We start from the raw sequence: 21,719 nt of genomic DNA on the forward strand, positions 1-21,719 counted from the left end.
AGAGTAGTTCCAAGACCTTACAGCAATGCTCCGATATCAGATGCCCAAATACCCGTCTTCTAGATCTTGGGTATGTAATATGATACAGCTATCAGCCAATTCATCTAGTCTCTTTTTGGATCTTTTCCAGCTCTTTCTGTGGAATGGCCCATCGACTCTGGCGAATAAGTTTGTCTTCCAGAGAAGGGCCAGTATATTTGCTTTGCGGATTATTCAAAAACTGTTCTTTGGCGACAGATATAATGGGTAACTTTTCTCCAACATCTTCGACGACGTTCAATGTCGGTCCACCTATGCTAAACGAATATTCTGGCCATGACTGAACCCACGATTTAGCAGTGCGACTGATTTGAAGGTATGACTGTACGTGGAAATGGTCACTTGAATGCTTTTGGATAACTGCTGCACGGATGTTCTTGGTGTCGTCCGCAGGTGTGCTGCCTGGATAGTATTTCACAAAGAAACCTATGAGTACTGCAAAGAACTCATCTGTGTCGCATTTATCTCTAGTTTCTTGAATCTTCCACCAAGTTTTGTCGACTGCTTGAAAATGACTGGGCTTTGTAAGATCAGAGATATAAGGTGTAGATATTGATGAGTGAGGCCGAATAGGAATAGCCTTCATGCTCATGTTAATGTATCCTTCACTGTCCATAGAGCCACAAGGCATGGGAATAAGAATGGCCGTCACAGGGTAATCATTCTCCATCATTAACGAAGCCTCGCATAATCCCCTTCCCATTTTTACGAAAGCTTTGCCAGAGACAGAGGTACGAGGAAATGCCGGAAAGGTAGATATCTGCTGCGAAGGCGGGAGACGGAAAGCTGCACTAAGCCAGGCTGCTCGTCCTCCTTTATCCATGATGGCCTGCGCAAGCGCAATTGTAGCTTTCAGACGATCATCCTTACCAAACTTTGAAGTATCCAGAGTTATACCAAAGAGACCCATAATACTAAACACCATATCGACTGGACGAGAGGAGGTGCGCATAAGGGCACTCTGCCAGATAGAATAATCTTTCGCGTCTTGGTCGAGGTGTTCTGACAGACATAATTCGCGCCAGGGCACCAACGTTAGGTGAGAGCAGTCCATCGACAATCAGTGTAAGAGACGCCATCGCTGATATGGACGGGGTTACTTCATGTATGATTCCCTGGATATCGCCAGCATGCACCTTGCATGGACCTATTGCCCAGGAGAATAAAACAATAACAGCCGGAGGCGCGACGGCTTCCTGCAACGTCCATCCGCGATGAATCCACTGCGTTTCGATATCGAGACGCACGAGACATTGTAATCCACCAGGTGCTGCAATGCAGATATGACAGCGTTTGTAGATCTCATACATGTGCAAAATCTGCCATCGCTTATCCTCTTTATTCATCTGCATGATACAGAGACGGTTAAGCTACAGATATGTCGCTCCATGAGCTATAGACGCTACACAAGAATCATGCAGGACTTGAATACCGATGTCATCACCAGGTTCAGCGCCATCTTTTGAAGGACTGGCGCATTGAATGTACGGCCATCAAAGTCTGCGTCGGGTTTATTGCCTCTCCAAACATAAGATAAGGCTGCAAACGACACCTCGGGGAATTCAGAATATTCGAGGATCGTCAAAGTTTCAGCTTCGATCAAGTCGACACAGCTAATTAGGCGATATTTGCCAGGTGTGCCACTTTCTGAGATATCCACACATCTACTTTTCAAGATAGCATTAAGAGAAATCTCACAAATAACTTTACAAGCTTCTGACTGAGAGCGCGACATTGTTTAGGTGAATTTAGAAGCGTAAGGTTATATAAGCGAGTAGATGCTAGCGCAATGTTGGTACGTCTAATTGCCCGAATAGAAAGGAAATACAAATGGAGGGGGCATCTGAGGGGTATTGGGAATTGTGTGCTGAGTGAGTGCACATGGTCAAGCTGGAGTAGATACGATCATAAAAAGGGTCGTATACAAACATAGCTGCGGGGCTAGTACGGGCAATGCAACGAGGGATCTTGAAAGCCTGGCGTTCACAGAAAACATCTTAATGTTCCTGTATCATATTTTACTTGAGCGTACATGATATGCACATATCTAATTTTTGGATTTGAATTCTAATGATTAGAAGCTGAATTATTTGTCACTAGAGCCTATATGAAATTAGAGAAAACGCACGACATTCGATAATTGAAAATTCCAGGTTAATCTGATAACGTTAGGTATTCTTTAGTAGTCGCAAATTATGAATTATTTATGTTGTGCTACAAAGAATTATGGCCTGAATCAAGCTCTTCAGAGGTATGAAAAATACTAGGACATCGTGAGGTAGCAAATAATTCGGGCTGATCATACCGCCAGTAACCAAGTAGTACGGTAAATGTAATAAGCTTAGTGAAAATCCTTTTATTGGAGTTTTTTCTATATTTTGATACTTTGCATTGTCATTATCTCTTCACAGTAGCCTGGTTTGATTACATATCCAAGACTGTTGGATTTTGTATACTTCACTTGCTGGGTGATGTTGCATCTCAAGATTTCCTCTATTGGTCTACTTCAGTTCCGCCAATGGAACTCTGCCAACTGTCCCAGCAATCTTGATTTGGTTCCATTTTTAGCGGGGTAGGGGTACTTGGGATTTGTTCACCTGTGGCTGGTTTGTTTGTCGGGCAGCAATTTGCCTTTTGCCCAACCAGGCTATGTCAGGGAGATATATTAATATATAATGGACTTGAAAAGGAGACATAGCTGGATAAAGATGTCTAAAAAGATCCGTAATTGAAAAATACACAAAAAGCATTCGTGCCTAAATTCATGTAGTGTAATGCTTTCATATTTCTTACTACGTTGCCCGATTTCTACATTTCGGTATAGCAGAGTCCCAGAGGAAAGTGGAAGAAGTGGATTCTAAATATGGACGCTGATAGTTTTACATTGATTATAGGTTGTCAGTCGCTTATATAGAGCTACTTTTTTTGAAGAAAACATTTTATTTTATGCGCTTTTACGCGCTGAAAGTAGTTCATTATCACACAGTCGGTGCTCCAATATTTCAAGCACCCTGAGTCGATAATGCTTCAGCGACTGGGGATCATCAATACGATCAATCAGCTTCATCATGGAGGGGGGAAATACAGCAATCAGGCATTCCGGCCTCCAAAATGGCTTGGCTACCCTCATGATGGTTATCCGCCTACTCCTTTGTCAGAATACTTGAAGGCTCGTGGCCCTTTTCAATCCAGCACAAGCACTAACACGCGGCAGAGACAGTTAGCTGCAGAGACTCAGAGCCTGCTTACTTTTGGCTTATTAGAGGCAGTATTAGAGATTAGTGTATCCGAAGATATGTTAATCAAAGCAAACGGGAATGGAGAGCTCGTGATGAGCAAAGATTCTTTGGGCCACATGCTGGCTAAGTGGGTTTGTCAGGTTAGACAAACTGAGAGAGCCGTAGGACAGCTTTGGCTAGAAAGAGCTCAGAAGAATATGACTCAGGCGCATTCCTTACTTTTAAGTTATATGAGAACCAAATTTTGGGTCTTTCAGCCTTTGGATGACGACTTGCCTGCGATGATCTGTTTTATTACGTTGATTGGAGAGGCGTTGGTTAATGTGATAAGAGCCTTTCCACCAGATTTACCCAGGAAATCATTTCAATGGTCCATGGCATGGATACCGCTTTTTGGAGACAAGTTAGCGGCTGATATGATTTGTGAAGGCTGGTGTCCTTCTGTCATTGATTATCTCTTTCGTATCAATTCTGTGTCGGCACTAGAGTATGCCAGTCAACATAGGCCAACACAGGACGGCAGAATTCACGATAAGTGTACTAAGAACTCGTGCGAGACTTATACTGTTAACCCCGATACATACGTACCGAAGCATATGTTGAATTGTGAGACGGGAAAAGATGCTTGCTTGTTAGTTGGTCCTTTATTAGACCGTATCAAACGACTGGTTTTAGCGAACGAGATTCCTGTCATCGAGGTGTCGGAAGGGCCAGGAGATATGGTTACTCTGGATGTTCACAGCGCTGCAGACAAACGTTTTGTAGCTATCAGCCACGTATGGGTAGATGGACTTGGTAGCACAACAGAGCAAGGATTACCTGTATGTCAGCTTCGACGTCTTGCTTCTCTTGTACGTGGAATGAATTCAGAAGCTGCATTTTGGACAGATGGAATATGCATTCCAAGCCTTCCGGAGGTGCGAAAAAAAGCCATTGGAATGATGGCGCATATATACAGTGAAGCAATTGGAGTCCTCGTGTTGGATGGTAACCTCCAGCTGTGTGCTTCTGCTGAGCCTACCAGCGCGAAGACAATGCAAGTTCTCACCTGCGGCTGGATGCGGCGTCTATGGACATTACAAGAAGCTATTTTGGCAAAAGAACTACTGTTTGCATTCTCAGATAATCTTGTCAACCTAAACGATCTAATACCACCAACAAATGAACTACTGGTCCATGCATATCTCGGCGACCTGGCATCTGAGCTCTTCCACCTAACAAAGCGATCAGCGCATAGCATCTACTCCATTGGAGATGTTGCCAGATCTTTGAGATGGAGAACAACATCAAGAGCAGGGGACGAAACTCTTGCCATTGCCAGTCTCCTTGGGTCGAAACCGTCTGATCTTGTGGATTTAAGCCCAGAAGACCGGATGAAAAGAATGCTGCAAGATATTGGCAGATTTCCACGAAATATTCTTTTTCTAAATGGAGCAAAACTTCAAACTCCGGGATTTCATTGGGCGCCCAGATCGTTCATGGCTGCTCACGGAGCAGGTGGTGGAGTTCAATTGGCAACTTCTGGGACAGATGCTGTATCATCGCCCGATGGGCTTACGGGGATGTACTACGCCATCATGCTTCCAACGACTACTTTTACCGGCGGCGAGATTTGGAGACTGAAGGATGCCAAAACTGAAAGACTGTATGAGATTACTGATATAATTGATGCCGAAACGACGTATACATGCGATATTCTGCTTTTGTTAGAGTCAGTTGCACACGGTGGTGCGGCTCCATGCCTGGCCGCGAGGACAACCAGATCTGATGTGGGAAAAGAAGGCACATTTACTGTTCATTGCGAATATGTGCGTCGGGTGCTATTGAATAACATTGTCTCGAAGTCGGATGCGCCAAAACACACTACTGTGGAGGCAAGTACGTCAGGAAAGCTCACTGTTTGCGTTGCATGACAAGATGGTTGCGAAGAGTAATTGGAATGTGGAATTGTGCGAAGTGGTCTTTATGTTTATTATACCTAGTATGTATGGGTATATTATGTTAGCAACATTTTTTTTTTTTTTTTTTGCTCTTTTTTTTGTTCTACTCTGATCTTTCCGTATTCTCTCATTCATAGTCGTTTATAAAACTCGTTTATCATTACTGACTTCTGTGTGCTGCGATATATTGTGCCCGAGATGGATATAGCATACGGAATGATCTAGGTATTGAATCGTTGGGGTGGAAACAATGGATACACAGGACCCTCTGGGTGGAGAGTGAGCTAGTTATATAACAGAGACGTTGATAAATTGCGAGGCACTTAGTTAGCTACTATAGCACTTATTAAAGACCATTTGAAACTACTTATTCCATAAACTACATAATACGATTACCCGATAGCCAACGTAGACCATCCGCCAGCGTACATAATGAAGATTTATCGATTTTGAACCTAGTTCTGAGCTGCTATATGAGGATACTTATTCGTTACAACTCTTAGGGGTCAGGATTCTCTCCAAGCACTGAAAGGTAGAAGTAGAGGTCATTTTCCAAATTTCTTTTTGAGAATTGTCAGTAGTGAGTAAGGATCCAGAAGGAAACGGTTTCAATATAGAATGAGGCGAGTTCCACGACTACAACGTTCTTATCCCACGACTACTCCTATCGAAGCTGCTAAGTTTTGTGAAAAGGTCATCTTTAGCGTACATGTACGTTTCTCATACGCCAATTTTTCGAGTTAAACTAAAATAACCTGGTATCATGTTGTCACGGTTACATAATCTTTTAACAAGTAAAGCTAGATTGATATGATTATACCCTCCTCAGGTCTCATTATTACGTCACCGCTTTAGGTGGCTATAAGAAGCAGATGAACGCCACCACGTTTTTCAGGTGGCCTCCAGCTCTTCACCTTAAGCAATCGAATAACAGATATAATATACATCTAGCTACCAATATTCCCAAGACAACATGGGTTGCGACTGTGGATCGACATGCAACTGCACTGGGCCTAGCTCATGTAACTGTGGCCAGGGCTGCACATGCAAGAACTGTGGGGTAAGTTCAGTTTAACTGATACCTCTGAAGGTACAATTCTGACTTGAGTAATTGCAGCATTAAAGTACATGTACGAAATGGAGAACGGAGGAAGTGCCAAGGATGAACAAGGATTCATTGCATTTGCAGCTGCTGACCCCGTTACTCATTCAAGACCCCAGTAAGCCTTTCGGACTTACTGTGGTGGGAAAGCGCCTCGTAAGGACAGTGTGTGCAGGGAGCACCTGTCCAATGATGGGGAGACGAAGTTTGTAATCGGCTTTCATATATTTACCTGGTTCTACCGTCCCTTCAAAGATATAATTGTACTCATTAAAAAGGACGGTTAGGCTCATACATGTAATTTTCATGTTCCTACGTAATTTTCTTTAAGTCTATATAATATATGCAAACAATGGTAAGCTTTATACACCATATACGAATATTATTCCGTATTTATCAGCTATGATAGTCTCGATACACTTTATCAAGGCGTGGTCCCTTACCCTAGTATATAAGCGCTATACCATAATAATAAGCGCTGCACTTTCGTTAACGCAGCCCGTGCCTCTTTAGTCTAGGGCAGAGGAGAAATTGATCATTGACCATGCAGTCGACCTCTTGTCACTCTTATGCGGCGCCAATCCCGTTGCCTGTCCTTCCAGCGTCATAAAAAAACATGGAACAACAATGCTGGCTCGAGGTAGATGCTGGTTCATATTGTTAGGAAGGTTTGGAGCCGGTCACATCGTATTGGCATCTGTTGTTAGTATGGCTCAAGCCATCGCAGCCGCATGTGACAGAGATCTTGAAGCAAACGTTCTTGCCAAGGGATCTCACCGATTTAGGGAATATCTGGGGTGTTTTTCTAAACCAGATTGATGTAGATTATTATAAATACAAGAGCGTTCTCTTCCCAAAGCGAGAAGCACTCATGAAGACGGTTTATCGTCAAAAGCTACCTTTAAATAGCTTTATTGAGATGCTTGAGATGCGCCGCTCTGCATTACCGGTAAGATTATCCTTTTATTTTTGTACAGCTAGATTATGGGTGCTGTAGGTCATGGTAGTCTGATCTTAGATTCCAAGGTGATAGTATAGTGTTACCTTCGTGCCCTCTACCTTCACATATGTACATTCTCCACTTAGGGACTCCTTGAAGATAGCAATACTATTTAGCCAGCAGTCTTCCCGTCTCCACGCTTTAAACTATCAGCATTTGGAAACAAATTTTGGCTTGATTTTGAACTCACTCGGAGCCCTCACCACATCTTTATGTCCAAAAAGTTATATAAATTATATATCCGGTGCCAAAAATTAAAATTATATTAATACATAAAACTATTCAAATTTATCCAGAAATATGACTCATTTTAGTTTTTAACCGGCCATACCTCATGAAATAATTTGTCGTGGCAATAGTCAATCCACATGACCGATTTTAACATTTGGCGGCCTTCTTCCCAATTGGAGATGCTCAACTGGGCAATGATATCATCAACCCACTGCCTTAGAGTATTGACTGGTGGTTGCTGTGAAAAAGCGGAAATTTGTATCACTAGCAGCCATAGGGTAAAAAGAGGAGGCAGCTTGATTTGTGATTTTTGCAAATTTAACAGAGACGTTTGTGAAAGATTGTCCAGAAATGCCAGTCGCTGTTTGATGCCTCTCCATTGGAAGAAAATACCTGCTCCAAAGGCCATCATCGCGATACGAACGGCTTCTGCGACAGGATCATCTTTAAATGTCAGGCCTAATAGTCGATAATAAATAGATATCATGATTTCGCTAAAAATGTTTGGCGAGAGTTTATGAGGAGTTTGGGACGCAAGGTTGCAGATCTGAGAAAATTCTTTCAAATCGTTCCAAATATTCGCCAGTCTCTTATCAAGCGAACTCAGGAGTCTCGAAAGATCCTCATTATTTGCTGAAGCTTCTTTACTCTTTCCAATTAGTCCATGGTCAACAAATGACCTCCATGGGATTGCGCTGTTGAAGAAGACTGGTTCGATTCCAAATCGAAGAGCTAGGACGAGATCAATGCTTCCTTATGTCAGAGAATCAAGTAATAAGAGAAATGCAGTCAATTAAGAATGATACTAACCGGCAGACCTTGGCAGGTAGTCGAGAATTGTCAAATCGCAGCATCTCAAGCCCCCCTCGCAAATCTACCATTCTTCGTAGCCCTTCCATATGCTTTTTTGCAGCTATAGAATCCCCAGTTACCTCTGCTGTCAAGCCTAAGACGGATACTACCATAATAGTGGGATCTGAAATTGATTGTGGATCGTCAGGCTTGTCTAATCTATTTTGAAGGAGCCGGAGTGTCTTTTGGAAATAGAAGTGCGTAAGTGGGCCTTGGGATTTTTGAAGGCATGCCTCAAGATATGCCTCAACTGAAAATAGCGTGCAGTGTAAGTATACCGAATCGGTGAGAAGCGTCGTGGTCCAAGAACTAGACGCAGGGTCCACCTGTAGGCAAATTTCCGGAGGATATAAAGCTTCTCTCAACGGAGATAAAGCTAGTATGGCGTGTTAATCCATGAACTAGAGTAAAAAAGGGACCAACACCTGCCTAAAGATAGATCGCCTTGCATATAAGGCTGAATCTCTATGGGAAAGTCGAAAAAAGAAAGGTCCCAGCCGACCCGCGGCGGTATTGATGTATATTGGTCGTCTACTAACGATGGACAGCCATTTCGCTGCAGAATCCAAGATTTGAGCTGCGGGCGCTGCTGTCGCTTTTTAGTTCTCCCCCGAGATGCGTGACTTCTGATAGCCCGTTGTTGTTTTCTACTAAGCGATGAAGTAGATGTAGCCACTATGAATTCGATAGATTGGTGCTGGAAGTTGTTAGGATGTTAACATCGACCTCGGCGTCACGGTATTAGTGCTTACGTTTGCCGATTGATGCTGCGCCATTATTCCGAAGAAACAAATGGATAAATTGCACAGTAATTACCACAAAAATCCAAATAGAAAAGCAAAGAATTGCCAAGATCTCAGAGGTGTTGAAAACGGGAGCCCCTGTAACGGCTGATCTAACCAGCCCTCGGAATTAGCGGAGCATTAGCAGCGGCATTGCACATAGCCCAGAAAAGCCGGATTCCGTAGTTTCGTCACGAAGGAAATGCCAAGACTTTTTGGATTACCCTTTTCGTCTTGGACGAGAAAGTAGCGCCCTTGGTGGAGTCCAGCTTAATGGAAAGCGTCCTTCGAGGATGGCCAAGCTTTTTCAATTGCCCAATACAGCCAGGTGGGGTGTTTCGCTTCTGCTGCTTGGTAGCCAGTAGGAGTTAAATAGCAAGAGTCAGGAAACCCAAGATATCCTAACTGATTGCATATAAATTCATGGCGTGCTGCAAGACTCACATCTTTCCAATTCTTCATTTTTACCATTACTTACATGATTAAGAACAGAGCCAATTTTTTTAATACCAATTTGCCGATACCGACCTCACCATGCGACACAGCAAAAATGCCAACGTCGAGAGTGTGGACTCTCCCGCTGTTCTCTCAAAAAATATGGACCCTTTCCCAGAGAGCTTCCTTCCTATATTCATTCAAAATCAATTCCGAACGAAGATTGAGCTGCCAACTAAAGAACGATATCCAAATGTACAAGGCAAATGCGCAATCATCACGGGCTCAAATACTGGATTGGGGTTTGAATCAGCAAGGCAACTTCTCACTCTTGGTCTCTCACATCTTATTATGGCGGTGCGATCCCTAGAAAAGGGAAATGAGGCAGCTAAGAAACTGCATGATGCAAATCCAGCGGCGAAGATTGATGTTTGGAAGCTGGATATGGAATCATACGACTCTGTGCAGGCCTTTGTTGACAGGTGTCACAGAGAACTTGAGCGTCTTGATATTGCCATCTTGAATGCGGGACTAAGTCCACTGACATTTAGCACTTGTTCAACTGGTCATGAGAAGACCATCCAAGTCAATCATTTCAGCACAGCTTTGTTGGCAGTACTGTTACTTCCTTGCCTAAAAAGTAAAGCCAGGGGTACAGAGTTACCCTGTCTAACAATTGTCAACTCAGTTACGGCGCACCTGTGCAAGTTTCCTAACAAAAACGAGCGCCCTCTCCTAACATCGTTTGATGATACAAAAATTACTGCTTGGGATCCACAAGAGAGGTATGGCGTGTCTAAATTGATAAGCCAATTCTTCCTTGTCAAACTGGCGGATCTGGTAAACCCTGATAACGTGATCATCAATATGGTCGACCCGGGGCTTACAAAAGGCACAAGTCTCGCGAGAGATGCTAAAGGAGTGTTAGGTATTGCAGTCAAAGGCTTTTTGGGCATTGCTGGAAGACCAACTGAGCGGGGTAGCGCCACATATGTAAATGCCGCTCTAGGTCATGGAAAAGATTCTCATGGCTGTTTTCTCATGAACTGCAAGAATGCGCCGTAAGTTCTTCTTCTATCTTATTAGCAATTTTCTATAGCGAGATAACTGACTGTTATTCAATCTTTAGACTTGCCTGTTGGTTCTACACCGATGGAAGTCAACTGACGGATTTGATATGGAATGAGACACTTCAGGAGCTCAAATTTGCCAATTTGAAAGATATAATCAAATCCATGCAATGAATATTGGTAGTTTTGTTTATTTTTTGATATTAGGGGGTATTAATAGGAGTATAGAATTTAGATTGTGTTAGTTAATAATATTCCTGCGTTTTATCCTTAGCTACTAAAAGTATTTAAACATTGTCAGTGAAAAGATGATGGCTCCTCGCATTGACAAAGAAGACATAATTCTGATGTAAATTTCTCCATTGAGAGCCAATAAATAGGTGATCAGCACGTATTCGGCAAATTTCACATTTGGTATAAATGGGACTTCTATCCTATGATCGACCTAAGTTTGGAATATAGCAATTGGGACGTATCCAACACTCCATTCTTAGCACTGAACTACCTACGAAGCTCTTTGCTTCTTAATTCAAGAATCCTTTTAACTCAAAAGTAAATATTATGTTTATTCAGGCTCATCCACATATTAGCCTAACCAACAATTGCCACCTATTGCTATGCGATTTAGTGTTAATTTTATTGCTTAAATATTTATACAGTTCACAACTAGCGTAGTAATATTATATGTACTATAAACATAGCTTATTTAATACTTAAGTAGGTAGAAGTAATATTTTCAAGGATGGAAATAATAAATAAGTCAAATGTTATATCTTAATACGATAGGTTAGGCATTGTTAGGAAACAGTTATAATAAAATATACTGTAGGGGCCGTGTTAATTATATTATCTTTCTTCCGCAATTGACATATATAGTAAGCTAATCCTTGTGATCCCTATGAGATATATATGGACTGTAATTATTTACTCTTTTCGTACAAGACTCTGGTAGATGTGGAGAAAGCCGAAGCTTGGCTTTAGTGGATAATTTGACACATACATTGAGAAGATACACATATATAAACACATCAGATGCTGCCCTTGCGCGATTTGAAATGTGCTCGAGCCGGCTATCTCTGAATACCAACTGACCTAGAATATTGTCCCAGTACTGACTCTCTCATAAGAACTTGAATCAAAATGAGACTGGCTACATTTGTATCTATTGCTATTTGCAGTGCGCTTCCTGCGCTTGCTTGGGATAGTGGAGTGAGTTAAAGTCTTCATATTGGATTCCTGCTATTCATTAACCAGATTCCTAACTTCTTTCTAAAATTTCGGTCTGCAGCACGGAGACTCAGCAGTGTCACTTCAACTCTGGCAATGTCTAGTCATGCATTGTTGATAATGTGCTTTTTGGCGCCAGGTAATTTTCCTTACTCTAACCATTCTCATAACTAGTGTCCTTACGGCGGTGCCCCATGCACCATCTATCCCAACTCTGTGGGCACCGCGACCGTCATTTGCGACGAGTAGTCTGGAACTTCCCATGGAATAGAGGCAGATACACCGTTCTATTCAAAATAGCTATTCAATATACTTCAAATAAAACCAACATTTGAGTTTGTGTCTTACTAAATTTTCCATCAAGAAGTTGTAGCACAAATGGCAAAAATATTAGTTCGCGTAAATATCTTAAGACTCCTATGCTATTCACAGCTTAAAGAGAGAGCTGAAGCAAATAATATATAATTGGCCTTTTCCCTCTAGATATAATATTAGCGCGCAGGCCAAGACCGTACCTTTGGCTCCACCCCTACGAAAACATCCAGGAGCCTCTTAGATACCATGCATGATAAATTTCATCTCTGCTTATTCCGTAAGAAAGCCCCCGCATAATATATTATATCAAGCTATTTAATGAACAATAATGAGCAAGGAATTAAAAAGATTCAGTGCAATACAAAGCTAGACTCAACATGGTGTACAAATAACCTCCCTGCTCAGCCGTGTGTAAAAATCTTATCTAATACCCATATCCTGATGGTTACTTCTTGATATATACGAGCAGTACTTTAGTATCAGCGACTGGCGTTGGTAAGACATGGGATTAGCTGAGAACTTTGTAGTCCAGTGACAAATCCGAGGCCGAGAATACACGTAGTTCACTGTGGCAAGCTGCTTTTCATATCACTTGAAATTAGTATAATATGAGATTGGCCGGGATACCCATGCTCCAGCCATCAGTCTGAGGTCAAAAATAGATGCATTCACACAATTGTAAGCTGGATTTCCATATTGTTTTTACACAATTAGGTAATACAACAACTGTAAATATATCAATTTAAACTACCTTGGACTTCATTAGCCCTCCGCCAGCAAGATCACTCCTCCGTTTGCAGGAACACTGGCTCCATTCATCCAACGAGTTTCTTCGCTAATTACGAAAGCCACGATTGTTGCAATTTCTTCTGACTCTGCCAGTCGTTATTCAGCAGTAGCATAATTTTTTAATCCTTCCATGTACTCACTTGGAAGATTAGCCAAAGCGTCTTCCATGGCAGGGGTTTTAGTAGGCCCGACGCTTATCGAATTGATGGTAAGGCTCTTCTTTGCAGCTAGAGCGCTTGCCATAGATCGAGTAATACTATTTAATGCTGCTTTACTAGCGCCATAAAGTATTCCTGGCTCATCAGCAGCCTGTTGGGCTGTTACGGAGTCCTGCCACCTTTTGCGGGGTATGATGCGTATTACGGCCCAGTCGCTGGTAACAGGTTGATGTTTTATAAGCAGCTGATTCCGTTACAATAATTGCTATAACATTGATCATTGGCCCAATCTTTTGCCCTGTTTGGGGTTGACAGAAAAATCGTTTGTTACAGCGTGAGATCTGGCGACCCAATGCTATTAGTTAAAAAGTTCATGCGCACAAAGCCCTTGTTAGTTATAAAATCTATAGGGGTCTCTTATCCAGTATCCATGATCTTTGGGAAAGTATCCAAAAAAGTGGAAATTTTACTGTATATAGTTAATGCAAGCAAAATTATCAATTTAGTAAAGTATATATACTTACTTATAAGTACTTTAACTAATTTTAACTTAAATATATATATAATTATTAATTTTAATTAATATATTAATATTATAATTTAATAAATAAGTGTTATAATATAATATAAATATAAGTAAAGCGCTGTAACTTAGCATATAAGCGCTGTAATTTAGCGAATGAGAGCTGCAATTTAGCGCTTTAAGTTACAGTACTTTTATTCTTACACGCCCCACTTTTTAGATACTTTTCCACTTTTCCAAAGATCATGGATACCGGATAGGAGACCCCAATCTATATCATACTACAGCTGCAGCTTAGAAAACTACACAGCCAAGGGGATGTCATTGAATACTTGTTGCTACAGGCTCATTCTCATTGTGAGAATACAAGCACTTGATAACACTTGATAACACTTGATAGCTAAAAAATAATTACTAGCCGAATCTTTCGAAGACCTTCTTTCCACCCATAGGATCTAAATTAATAAACAATTAAAGCTCTCTTTGGTGGGTATAGAGATATATCAAGCTCCAAGATGTTGCATTGTAACTGGCTAGTTACGGTTTCAAACGGCTTCACCACCACATGCATACAGCCGCAGTGAGCCTAGCCAGGTTAGGTGTCAAGAGATGTTGACCCTTACAACAAGAAACCAACAATACCAGACCTATAACTCAATCATGGTTTCTATAGCGGCTTCACGCCAAACCTTCATTATTTAGCGCGGAGTCCAAGAAAGAGCAAGTACAAAGACAACTTATCAAGGAGAGAGAGATAGAGTTAACACAAAAGAGAAAAAAAATACTGTTTAGAACTACATGCAAAAATACACTTTTAACAAATGCTTTCCGTCGAATTCATCTCATAGCGGCTCATCGGCGCAGGATCATGACAGCCACATGCGCACATATAAGCCTAACACGAAGCTAAATAAATAGCTTTATTTCTTGCAAGTCAGATACACAAAGGTCCCTAAGACGTTATCAAACGTTGTAAACTTAACAGCGTTAAGCTGGTTATAGACCCCTCTTCCGGGATACAAGGGCCGAAACCCATGACTAGAGCCAGAAAGATTCCCATTCCCCGGTAGGTCGCCACTAGAGTTATCTAAAACGACCCGTATCAGGAAACTGATCCATCCCGGTCCCACCGTTTCTTATCACCTATCTGGTAATGAACGGAAAAGACGGCATCGCAATTTTTACGTCTGGAAATTGACTGGTGATAAGAAGATAATAGAGAGATAAGCAGAGGAATAGAATAGGCCATAAAGACATGTCGTACGCGGTTTTTAAAAAATTTTACCCTTGGCTACACTTCGGCTTTGCTGTCGTGTGATGTGAAATCCCATTCGCATTGACTGCTTGTCCTTCCTTCAATTCTCCCAAGCCATCAATTCACCACCATGTCCATTGAGAAGCGCGACCTCGAATCGGGGTCTCCGACACCCGAAGGAATCATTCAATCCGACGTCGAAGCGGGCCGAACCATTGTTCTCAAGACAGATCGCGTGCATGAATTGCAGGCACGTGTCGCAGTCTTGCGGTATCTAAACGGTTTCGAATTATGGCTCGATCGCAAGTTGGGCGTTGAGACACAGGGCGTAGATCGGATTCCCGAGGAGGAGAAGCGCCCGCCGTCAATGTGGAATATTTTTCTCATGTGGTGGTCGCTCAACATCCACGTCGGCGTTTTGCCCTTGGGATTGTTGGGGCCGGAATTTGGCCTCTCTCTGAAACAGTCGATTGCGGCTTCAATTATCGGCATCATACTGGGTGCGCTGATGACTGCGACTACGGGAACGCTAGGACCAAAGGTAAGAAAATTCTGGATAACCTCTAAACATATTTCTAATGAAGGCAGCTCGGTATGAGACAAATCGCCACATCTCGATACTCTTTCGGTTTCTGGGGCGCCAAACTGTGTAGCGTCCTCAATATAGTTGTGGGTGGTGGCTTTGCAGTTGTCAACTATGTCGTCGTCGGCCAGATTCTCAGCGCTGTGTCAGGCTATACCATGAGCATCACTGTTGGCATCGTCATTATCGCCGTCATATCTTATGTAGTGTCTATCTTTGGTTTCCGGCTGATTCATACTTTTGAAAAATACTCATGGATCTATACCTTTATCCTCCTCTGCGTTCTCATCGGTCAGGCGGCGCCTTACGTACAAACTGATCTCCCCGGCGGGGATGGTAACTCAGGGTTGGTATATTCAGGAACTTTTCTCACCATCGTTGCGATCAACTTTTGTAAGTCTCTGAAGCCCATCCCCTTATTTAACTTGTCCTAACTCATCATTGCTAGCCAACGCATCGGGCTGGTGTTCTATCGCCGCAGACTACTACTGCAATTTTCCCGCCAGCACTCCTGCTTGGAAGACCTTCTTGCTCACTTTTTGGGGTATCGTTATCCCCACCACCTTTTCCGTCACTATCGGTTGCTGCCTCGGAAACGCTGCCACTACAGCCGCTTACCCCCCATACGCCGATGCATACACCAACCATGGCCTGGGCGGCCTCATCGGCGAGATCTACCACCCACATGCTTGGTCCAACTTCTGCCTCGTGCTGCTCACATTTTCTGTCCTCGGTAACAACATTGCCATCAACTACTCATCTGGCCTAAGCATGCAGCTGATGGGTCATTATTTTCACGCCGTGCCTCGCTTCATCTGGTCCCTGGCTTTTGCTATTGTAGTGGCGGTGCTGGCCATTGCAGGACAGCAGAATCTATCCAATGTGGTCAACGATTTCGTTTCGCTGCTAGGCTATTGGACCGTTAGCTTCACCATGGTGTTACTGCTTGAAGATCGCGTCTTTCGCCGCAAAGATGGATACAATCTTGAGGCCTGGGATCAACCAAACTTGCTACCTTGGGGAGTTGCGGCTGTAACAGCCTTACTGGCAGGGTATCTCGCGGGAGGCGTACCGGGCATGAGCCAGACATGGTACGTGGGACCCATTGCGGCCAAGTTTGGTGGCGATGGAGGTGATGTGGGTATATATATGAGCGCAGCTATTACAATTGTTGTGTACACTGTGGGCAGGTATATCGAGAAGAAATATACTGGCCGATAATGATGCTCAAAGCGAATATGTATATAATTATAATCCCAAAGTACTTAATTTTTCTATTGTAAAGTTTATAAAACAGCAAGACATATCTTGCAATTCCATAGTACATCGAAATGAATAAGAAAAAAAAAATGGTTTACCACATAACAACAGATACACTTTAAGCGAGTGTGGGGTATTAGTTGGAAATCTCGATTACTTAACAAATATAACCAAGATATAAAATCAAGATGGGGGGGTTCTGAGAGGAAAGGGGGGAAAGAAAAAGGAATAAGAGAAAAAAAGATAGATAAGAATGCAAATGCAGGGAGGGGCAATTCAACAAGTACTACACTAGAAAAAGTAACCATTATAAAATAAGAACATCCAATATTCCATACAAGCCCTAGAATTGTCTCCGATATAGCATATATGTAGTCTCCGCCAATCTTACGACCTCTTCTCGTATTTACTTGTTGGACAAGCAGCTGAGGCTTGAGCTTCCATTCTTGGCAAAATTGGTGCTATAATTTGATGCATTATACCTTTGGTGGTCCCGCAAAATCCGTACTGGGAGCAGCAAGCGTTTAACGGACATGTTGTCATGGCGTCCATGGAGTCTTTGCCGCATTCAGCAACGGCATCGCAGTTACTGGTACAGCCTTTTCCACAGTAGGAAGCCCCATAACCACAATTTCCAGATTCTAGGCGCCGAATTAGTAACGGTATTGTTAAATTTGGTTACAGTAAATAGATCCCTACCACCACAGCATGCTTTATTATTGCAAGGTCCTAAACGCATATTAGGTATACGACTATTGTGGACGATGTCTGGAAAACTCACTTCCAGGGCCACAAGTATAGTCTTCTCTGGCTTGCAAGGTGTCCAGAATTCTGGAAGAGTCATTGCCCCAAGACACTTCGAGTCAACGGGTATAGAGGGTTCCATAAGACGGAGAATATAGCCGCGATTCAGGAGAAGCAAAGCACGGCTCGATGAACTGCAGCAGCGTCACCACGATAATAAAGATTGAGTTCATGATAAATAGGGCACTCTTCTACCTGATAAAAGGGATCGAGCAGGAATAAAGTGGCAGTCTTGAAAGAGGTTAGGTATGAATCATATACTACTTACGAGCCGCAGATAAGTTAGATTATTTTCCTATATTCACGCATACCAGCCTCGCCAGTCCAGCCATCGGGCTGTAGCTGCTACACAAACTTCCGCATCCAGGACAAAGGTTAGATAACATCTTCCGCGATTGTCCGTCTATTGTTTGCATGTTAATTTTTGCTGCAGGCAACTTCAACTGCTCCATGGTTCCTGATCTGTTTGGCATCACGGTGGCGGAACTAACCAGACTGAATCCCTGGATCGGATCCAACTGCGATACCGGAATCTGGAGCCAGCTGACTCCAGGTAGTGGATTGGTTTCAGTGCCACTTCCATCGTTGCTAGGGGTTTTTGGCAATATATTCAGCTGCATTTCTAATTGCGAGAATTCTGATGCGAAGCAGACCCAGCCTGCCCATCGCCAAGTAAATCAAAATATAGTCTTGAAGAAGCCTGTTGGCTCAATCATTTCGTAGAGAGAACCGTGCGACCCCTCAAGGTTTACTTCATTGTCCGCGTTCTTTTAAGTCTTTAAATAGTTTTAAAGTATCGAGGAAATGTTTCAAATCAGTCCAATCTTGCAAGATGAACATCTCCTACGAGATATCATACCCCCACCCCCCCAACACTGTTTGGTTATGGTGAAGGTCAGAGTAGTCGAACACATCTGCTATGCATTCAGAGAATACTGTCTCGGAGATCGAATACGTGGTTGATATGAGGACCTTACTTCACTTGAGGTCAAAAGTATGGAGCAATCATAACCAATTAAATAAAGCTACTGGTTGTTAGATTGTTAGACACACTAAGCAGACCTAAACCATAAAATTACTCATGAGTTACATATTTCTTCGCTTACAATATTAAAAGATGCTTTTTTATGGGAAAAGTTATCCAGCACCCCATTTCTGTTATCCAGCACCTCTAAAAAATTTAATAATAAATATTCTTATTAAATTAATATTAAAAATAAAAAAAAAAACCTTGTAATTATATTATTTACTATATATTATATATAAAATATATTATATATTAAATTAATATTATTTTAAATTTAAAAATAAATTTTAAAATAAATAATAAATATAAATTTAAAAATTATTTAAAAAAATTATATTTTCGCTTTTATATAATATATTTTATATATTTTTATACTTACTTAGTTATATTTTAATTTAAAATATAAAATTTTACTTTTATTTTTAGGGTGCTAGATAACAGAAATGGGGTGCTGGATAACTTTTCCCTTTTTTATTAATGGCGACAGCAATTCTAGATATCCCCTTACCAATCAATCGGTGATATGTAACCCGAACACAGATACCAGGAACCCGCGCGATGCCAGTATCGTGCCCAGTCCTCACGTAGCATCTCGCGAGCTAGAAAGAAGGCTCACTCACGGCTTGGACCTCCTAGTTTGACGACTTCTGCCTCCAATATCCTACAAAATTCGTCTCGTCCTCACCACCGTGAATATATGGGGGCCTCACATACTGATCGTCCCAACCGAATGTTCCGAGAATCTCATACTTGTATATATAGTTCATCAGCGGCATGTACATCCAGCCCACATCTTCCTCCCAGTACTCAGTGGCACCATCATGGTATGGGGCCGGAACTGTGTAGTTCCTCTCCTCTGGGAGATATGGGGACTCCCAGTCCTTGCACAGAATCTTTACGGTAGGCGTGTCACAGCCGGGTTGATCCACAGACTCGAGACAGATATCATCCGCAAAGAGACAGTATTTGTATCTGGGCGTAGACGTCGCGCGTAACCAGCCCACATAATCCTCTGAGTAAGTACCATCCGGCCGGGTACGGTCCTCAAGGTTCTTTGGGACCCAAGATTGGAAGTGATTTCGGATTTGGTCGGACGTGGCTCCGCTAATGGCAGCCATTAGCAATGGCAGACTCAACATGGACGTGTTTCAAACCGTACTAGAGTGACTTATCGTCGATAACGTGGAGATCATGGAATTTCAACAAATCTTCCCGGATGTAGTATCTCAGATCCTCTTGGATCTCGCTACGCAGGGCTTGCAGCAGGCGATCCCAGGCCGTCTGGTTACCTTGAGAGCACCGATATATCTGTACTTTGTGAGTCATTGAACCAACGTCGGAGGAGAGAGTGGGGATTATGTCTGACCACCCAACCCCAGGTCGAATCGCGAAACTTTGTGCACGTCATTCTTGATTTAATAAAATCAAGGCCGACATCAGGCTTCAGAGCATGGTCGAGATAGGTTTCGATCTCGGGGACTTGAAGAAGCCCAGCCGAGTTACTGCTCATCATGGCGCGAGGACGACAAATCCAATCAGCTTCACTCCGCCCTGTTGCTGCACGGCGCGCCGAGCGTGTCGTTGCACCGGTTTTGGCCAAGGATGTGAATAGCGACTTTGAACAACTTCGGGCGGCAACAGAGCCCCGTTGCAAGGCCCTGCCTCCAGCTGCAATGCGCTGCAACATGGATGAATTGAGGGTATAGAAGGGCGCATGGGAGTGTAGAAGGGAGGGACTGGAAACGAAGGAGAAGGTGAGGTTGGTTGCGCAGAAATTCGGCGGGGGCACTCGCTGATAATAGATGAATCGGTTTCATGTCCAAGACAACATGAAGATATTCTTGTCACCAGTGCGTCCGTGTGCGCTGAGATGTTATCCAACCCATCTCTCTCAAATAAGGTTTATAGCACCCTACTAGGTTCACCAGCTCAACAAACAGCTCAGAGCTTAATCGGAATCTCATCGCCGTTGATTGGTCAACGGTCATGTGACTTGCCCGGTTAGCTCAATCGGTAGAGCGTGAGACTCTTAAGAGGGACACACGTTCTGATACAATCTCAAGGTTGCGGGTTCGACCCCCGCATTGGGCTTTTCCTATAAAATAACGATTCGAGCTTAGGCTGTTCTTTTTTTGCTTTTCTTTACACATATGTGCAATCTTCTGTCTTGATTATTCATTCCCATGTATATATATTTTTCTCTCTTTAGAGGCAGCAGCATCCGAAAGCAGGGTTACATTATGCGTTCACGGCTGCCTTTTCTTTACAAGCGCACTTCCCTGATTCCCCACGCGTTCTCCGAGTGCATTTTGTCAATGGCCTTCATATCGCCACTGGCTGTTATTCGTGGATCTAAATGCAAGAAAAGTAGCGATATTAGAGTGCGGCTATTTATAGAAAGTTTTCGGTAATACTTCTAAATTTTACACAGTTATCAGGTCCCCGACACCATATATAGGCGGAGCTTTCAGAAGCTTTTAGTAGCCCAGGCAAGTTGTACTTGGGAGACAATGAGTCTATACTGAGTAACAGATTGCAGCCAGAACCACTACCCAGTATATATAATGGCGAGCGTCTGCGAGAAGTGCAAGGAGATATTTTCTGATACTGCAACAGAAAAACGACAGCATCCTACAACGACGTGATGGCAACAATAGGCTGGCTTCGTTCTCAACATGCACCAGCCCAGTCTCTCACTGAGCCATCCGATTAGGCAAGATAGGATTTCCCTAAATGGTCCGTGGGGGTCACCCAATTGCCTTCAATACAAATCTTGGCAGTTAAGTCTTGCGGTGAGCAGTGTTGATTATTATATTCTCCTCAAAATCATCCGACCCTTTGAGTTATAAGCGAGCCCATATATAATTGATCAACGTAATTGGAGAACCGCATTCAGCGTCAATGAGCCGACTCATCTCATTTACAATAGTTCCTGTAAGTCAACCACAGCATCTTGGCAATTCGCCCCACAGCATTAGTAATTTACACGAATCACAATAAGGAACAATCTTCTCCGAGCACTCTTTACCGGTATTTCGAGCCTCATTGTCGTTACGTGCCATTCGGGCCGGCTCTCAGTACCCCAGAT

At 42.8% G+C, this 21,719-nt stretch overlaps 7 protein-coding genes and 1 non-coding gene across 8 annotated transcripts; 4 read left to right on the forward strand and 4 right to left on the reverse strand.

Annotated features, from left to right (window-relative positions):
- Positions 1-892: 892 nt before the first annotated feature.
- On the reverse strand, positions 893-1,875 carry GGI43DRAFT_409698 (uncharacterized protein). The gene has a single exon (XM_083206546.1). It carries the CDS (start codon positions 1,389-1,391, stop codon positions 954-956), a length of 438 nt encoding a protein of 145 aa, XP_083059022.1. The 5' UTR covers positions 1,392-1,875; the 3' UTR covers positions 893-953.
- Positions 1,216-1,875, reverse strand: GGI43DRAFT_100115 (uncharacterized protein). Its single transcript, XM_083198779.1, has one exon. It carries the CDS (start codon positions 1,772-1,774, stop codon positions 1,442-1,444), a length of 333 nt encoding a protein of 110 aa, XP_083059023.1. The 5' UTR covers positions 1,775-1,875; the 3' UTR covers positions 1,216-1,441.
- An 800-nt stretch (positions 1,876-2,675) lies between these two features.
- GGI43DRAFT_409699 (uncharacterized protein) lies at positions 2,676-5,584 on the forward strand. The gene is made up of 3 exons (XM_083206547.1): positions 2,676-2,857; positions 2,934-3,192; positions 3,254-5,584. Exon 3 carries the CDS (start codon positions 3,335-3,337, stop codon positions 5,189-5,191), a length of 1,857 nt encoding a protein of 618 aa, XP_083059024.1. The 5' UTR covers positions 2,676-2,857; positions 2,934-3,192; positions 3,254-3,334; the 3' UTR covers positions 5,192-5,584.
- Positions 5,585-7,630: 2,046 nt separating this feature from the next.
- On the reverse strand, positions 7,631-9,179 carry GGI43DRAFT_428754 (uncharacterized protein; the record flags this gene model as incomplete). The annotated part of the gene is made up of 4 exons (XM_083209015.1): positions 7,631-8,300; positions 8,362-8,779; positions 8,833-9,100; positions 9,156-9,179. The coding sequence occupies 4 exons, from the start codon at positions 9,177-9,179 to the stop codon at positions 7,631-7,633; spliced, it is 1,380 nt and encodes a 459-aa protein (XP_083059025.1).
- Positions 9,180-9,684: 505 nt separating this feature from the next.
- On the forward strand, positions 9,685-10,864 carry GGI43DRAFT_428757 (uncharacterized protein; the record flags this gene model as incomplete). The annotated part of the gene is made up of 2 exons (XM_083209016.1): positions 9,685-10,681; positions 10,750-10,864. Exons 1-2 carry the CDS (start codon positions 9,720-9,722, stop codon positions 10,862-10,864), a joined length of 1,077 nt encoding a protein of 358 aa, XP_083059026.1. The 5' UTR covers positions 9,685-9,719.
- A 4,095-nt stretch (positions 10,865-14,959) lies between these two features.
- GGI43DRAFT_100158 (purine-cytosine permease family protein) lies at positions 14,960-16,898 on the forward strand. The gene is made up of 3 exons (XM_083198780.1): positions 14,960-15,498; positions 15,546-15,933; positions 15,989-16,898. The coding sequence occupies exons 1-3, from the start codon at positions 15,088-15,090 to the stop codon at positions 16,759-16,761; spliced, it is 1,572 nt and encodes a 523-aa protein (XP_083059027.1). The 5' UTR covers positions 14,960-15,087; the 3' UTR covers positions 16,762-16,898.
- Positions 16,899-19,263: 2,365 nt separating this feature from the next.
- Positions 19,264-20,141, reverse strand: GGI43DRAFT_385555 (putative muramidase; the record flags this gene model as incomplete). The annotated part of the gene is made up of 3 exons (XM_083203664.1): positions 19,264-19,735; positions 19,791-19,939; positions 19,998-20,141. 3 exons carry the CDS (start codon positions 20,139-20,141, stop codon positions 19,264-19,266), a joined length of 765 nt encoding a protein of 254 aa, XP_083059028.1.
- A 485-nt stretch (positions 20,142-20,626) lies between these two features.
- Positions 20,627-20,722, forward strand: GGI43DRAFT_t151. Its single transcript has one exon. It is a non-coding gene; the product is annotated as a tRNA-Lys (tRNA).
- Positions 20,723-21,719: the final 997 nt, after the last annotated feature.

Source organism: Trichoderma evansii, assembly GCF_050947405.1.
Source record: "Trichoderma evansii strain SZMC 28006 chromosome Unknown GGI43scaffold_15, whole genome shotgun sequence".
Classification (NCBI taxonomy): domain Eukaryota; kingdom Fungi; phylum Ascomycota; class Sordariomycetes; order Hypocreales; family Hypocreaceae; genus Trichoderma; species Trichoderma evansii.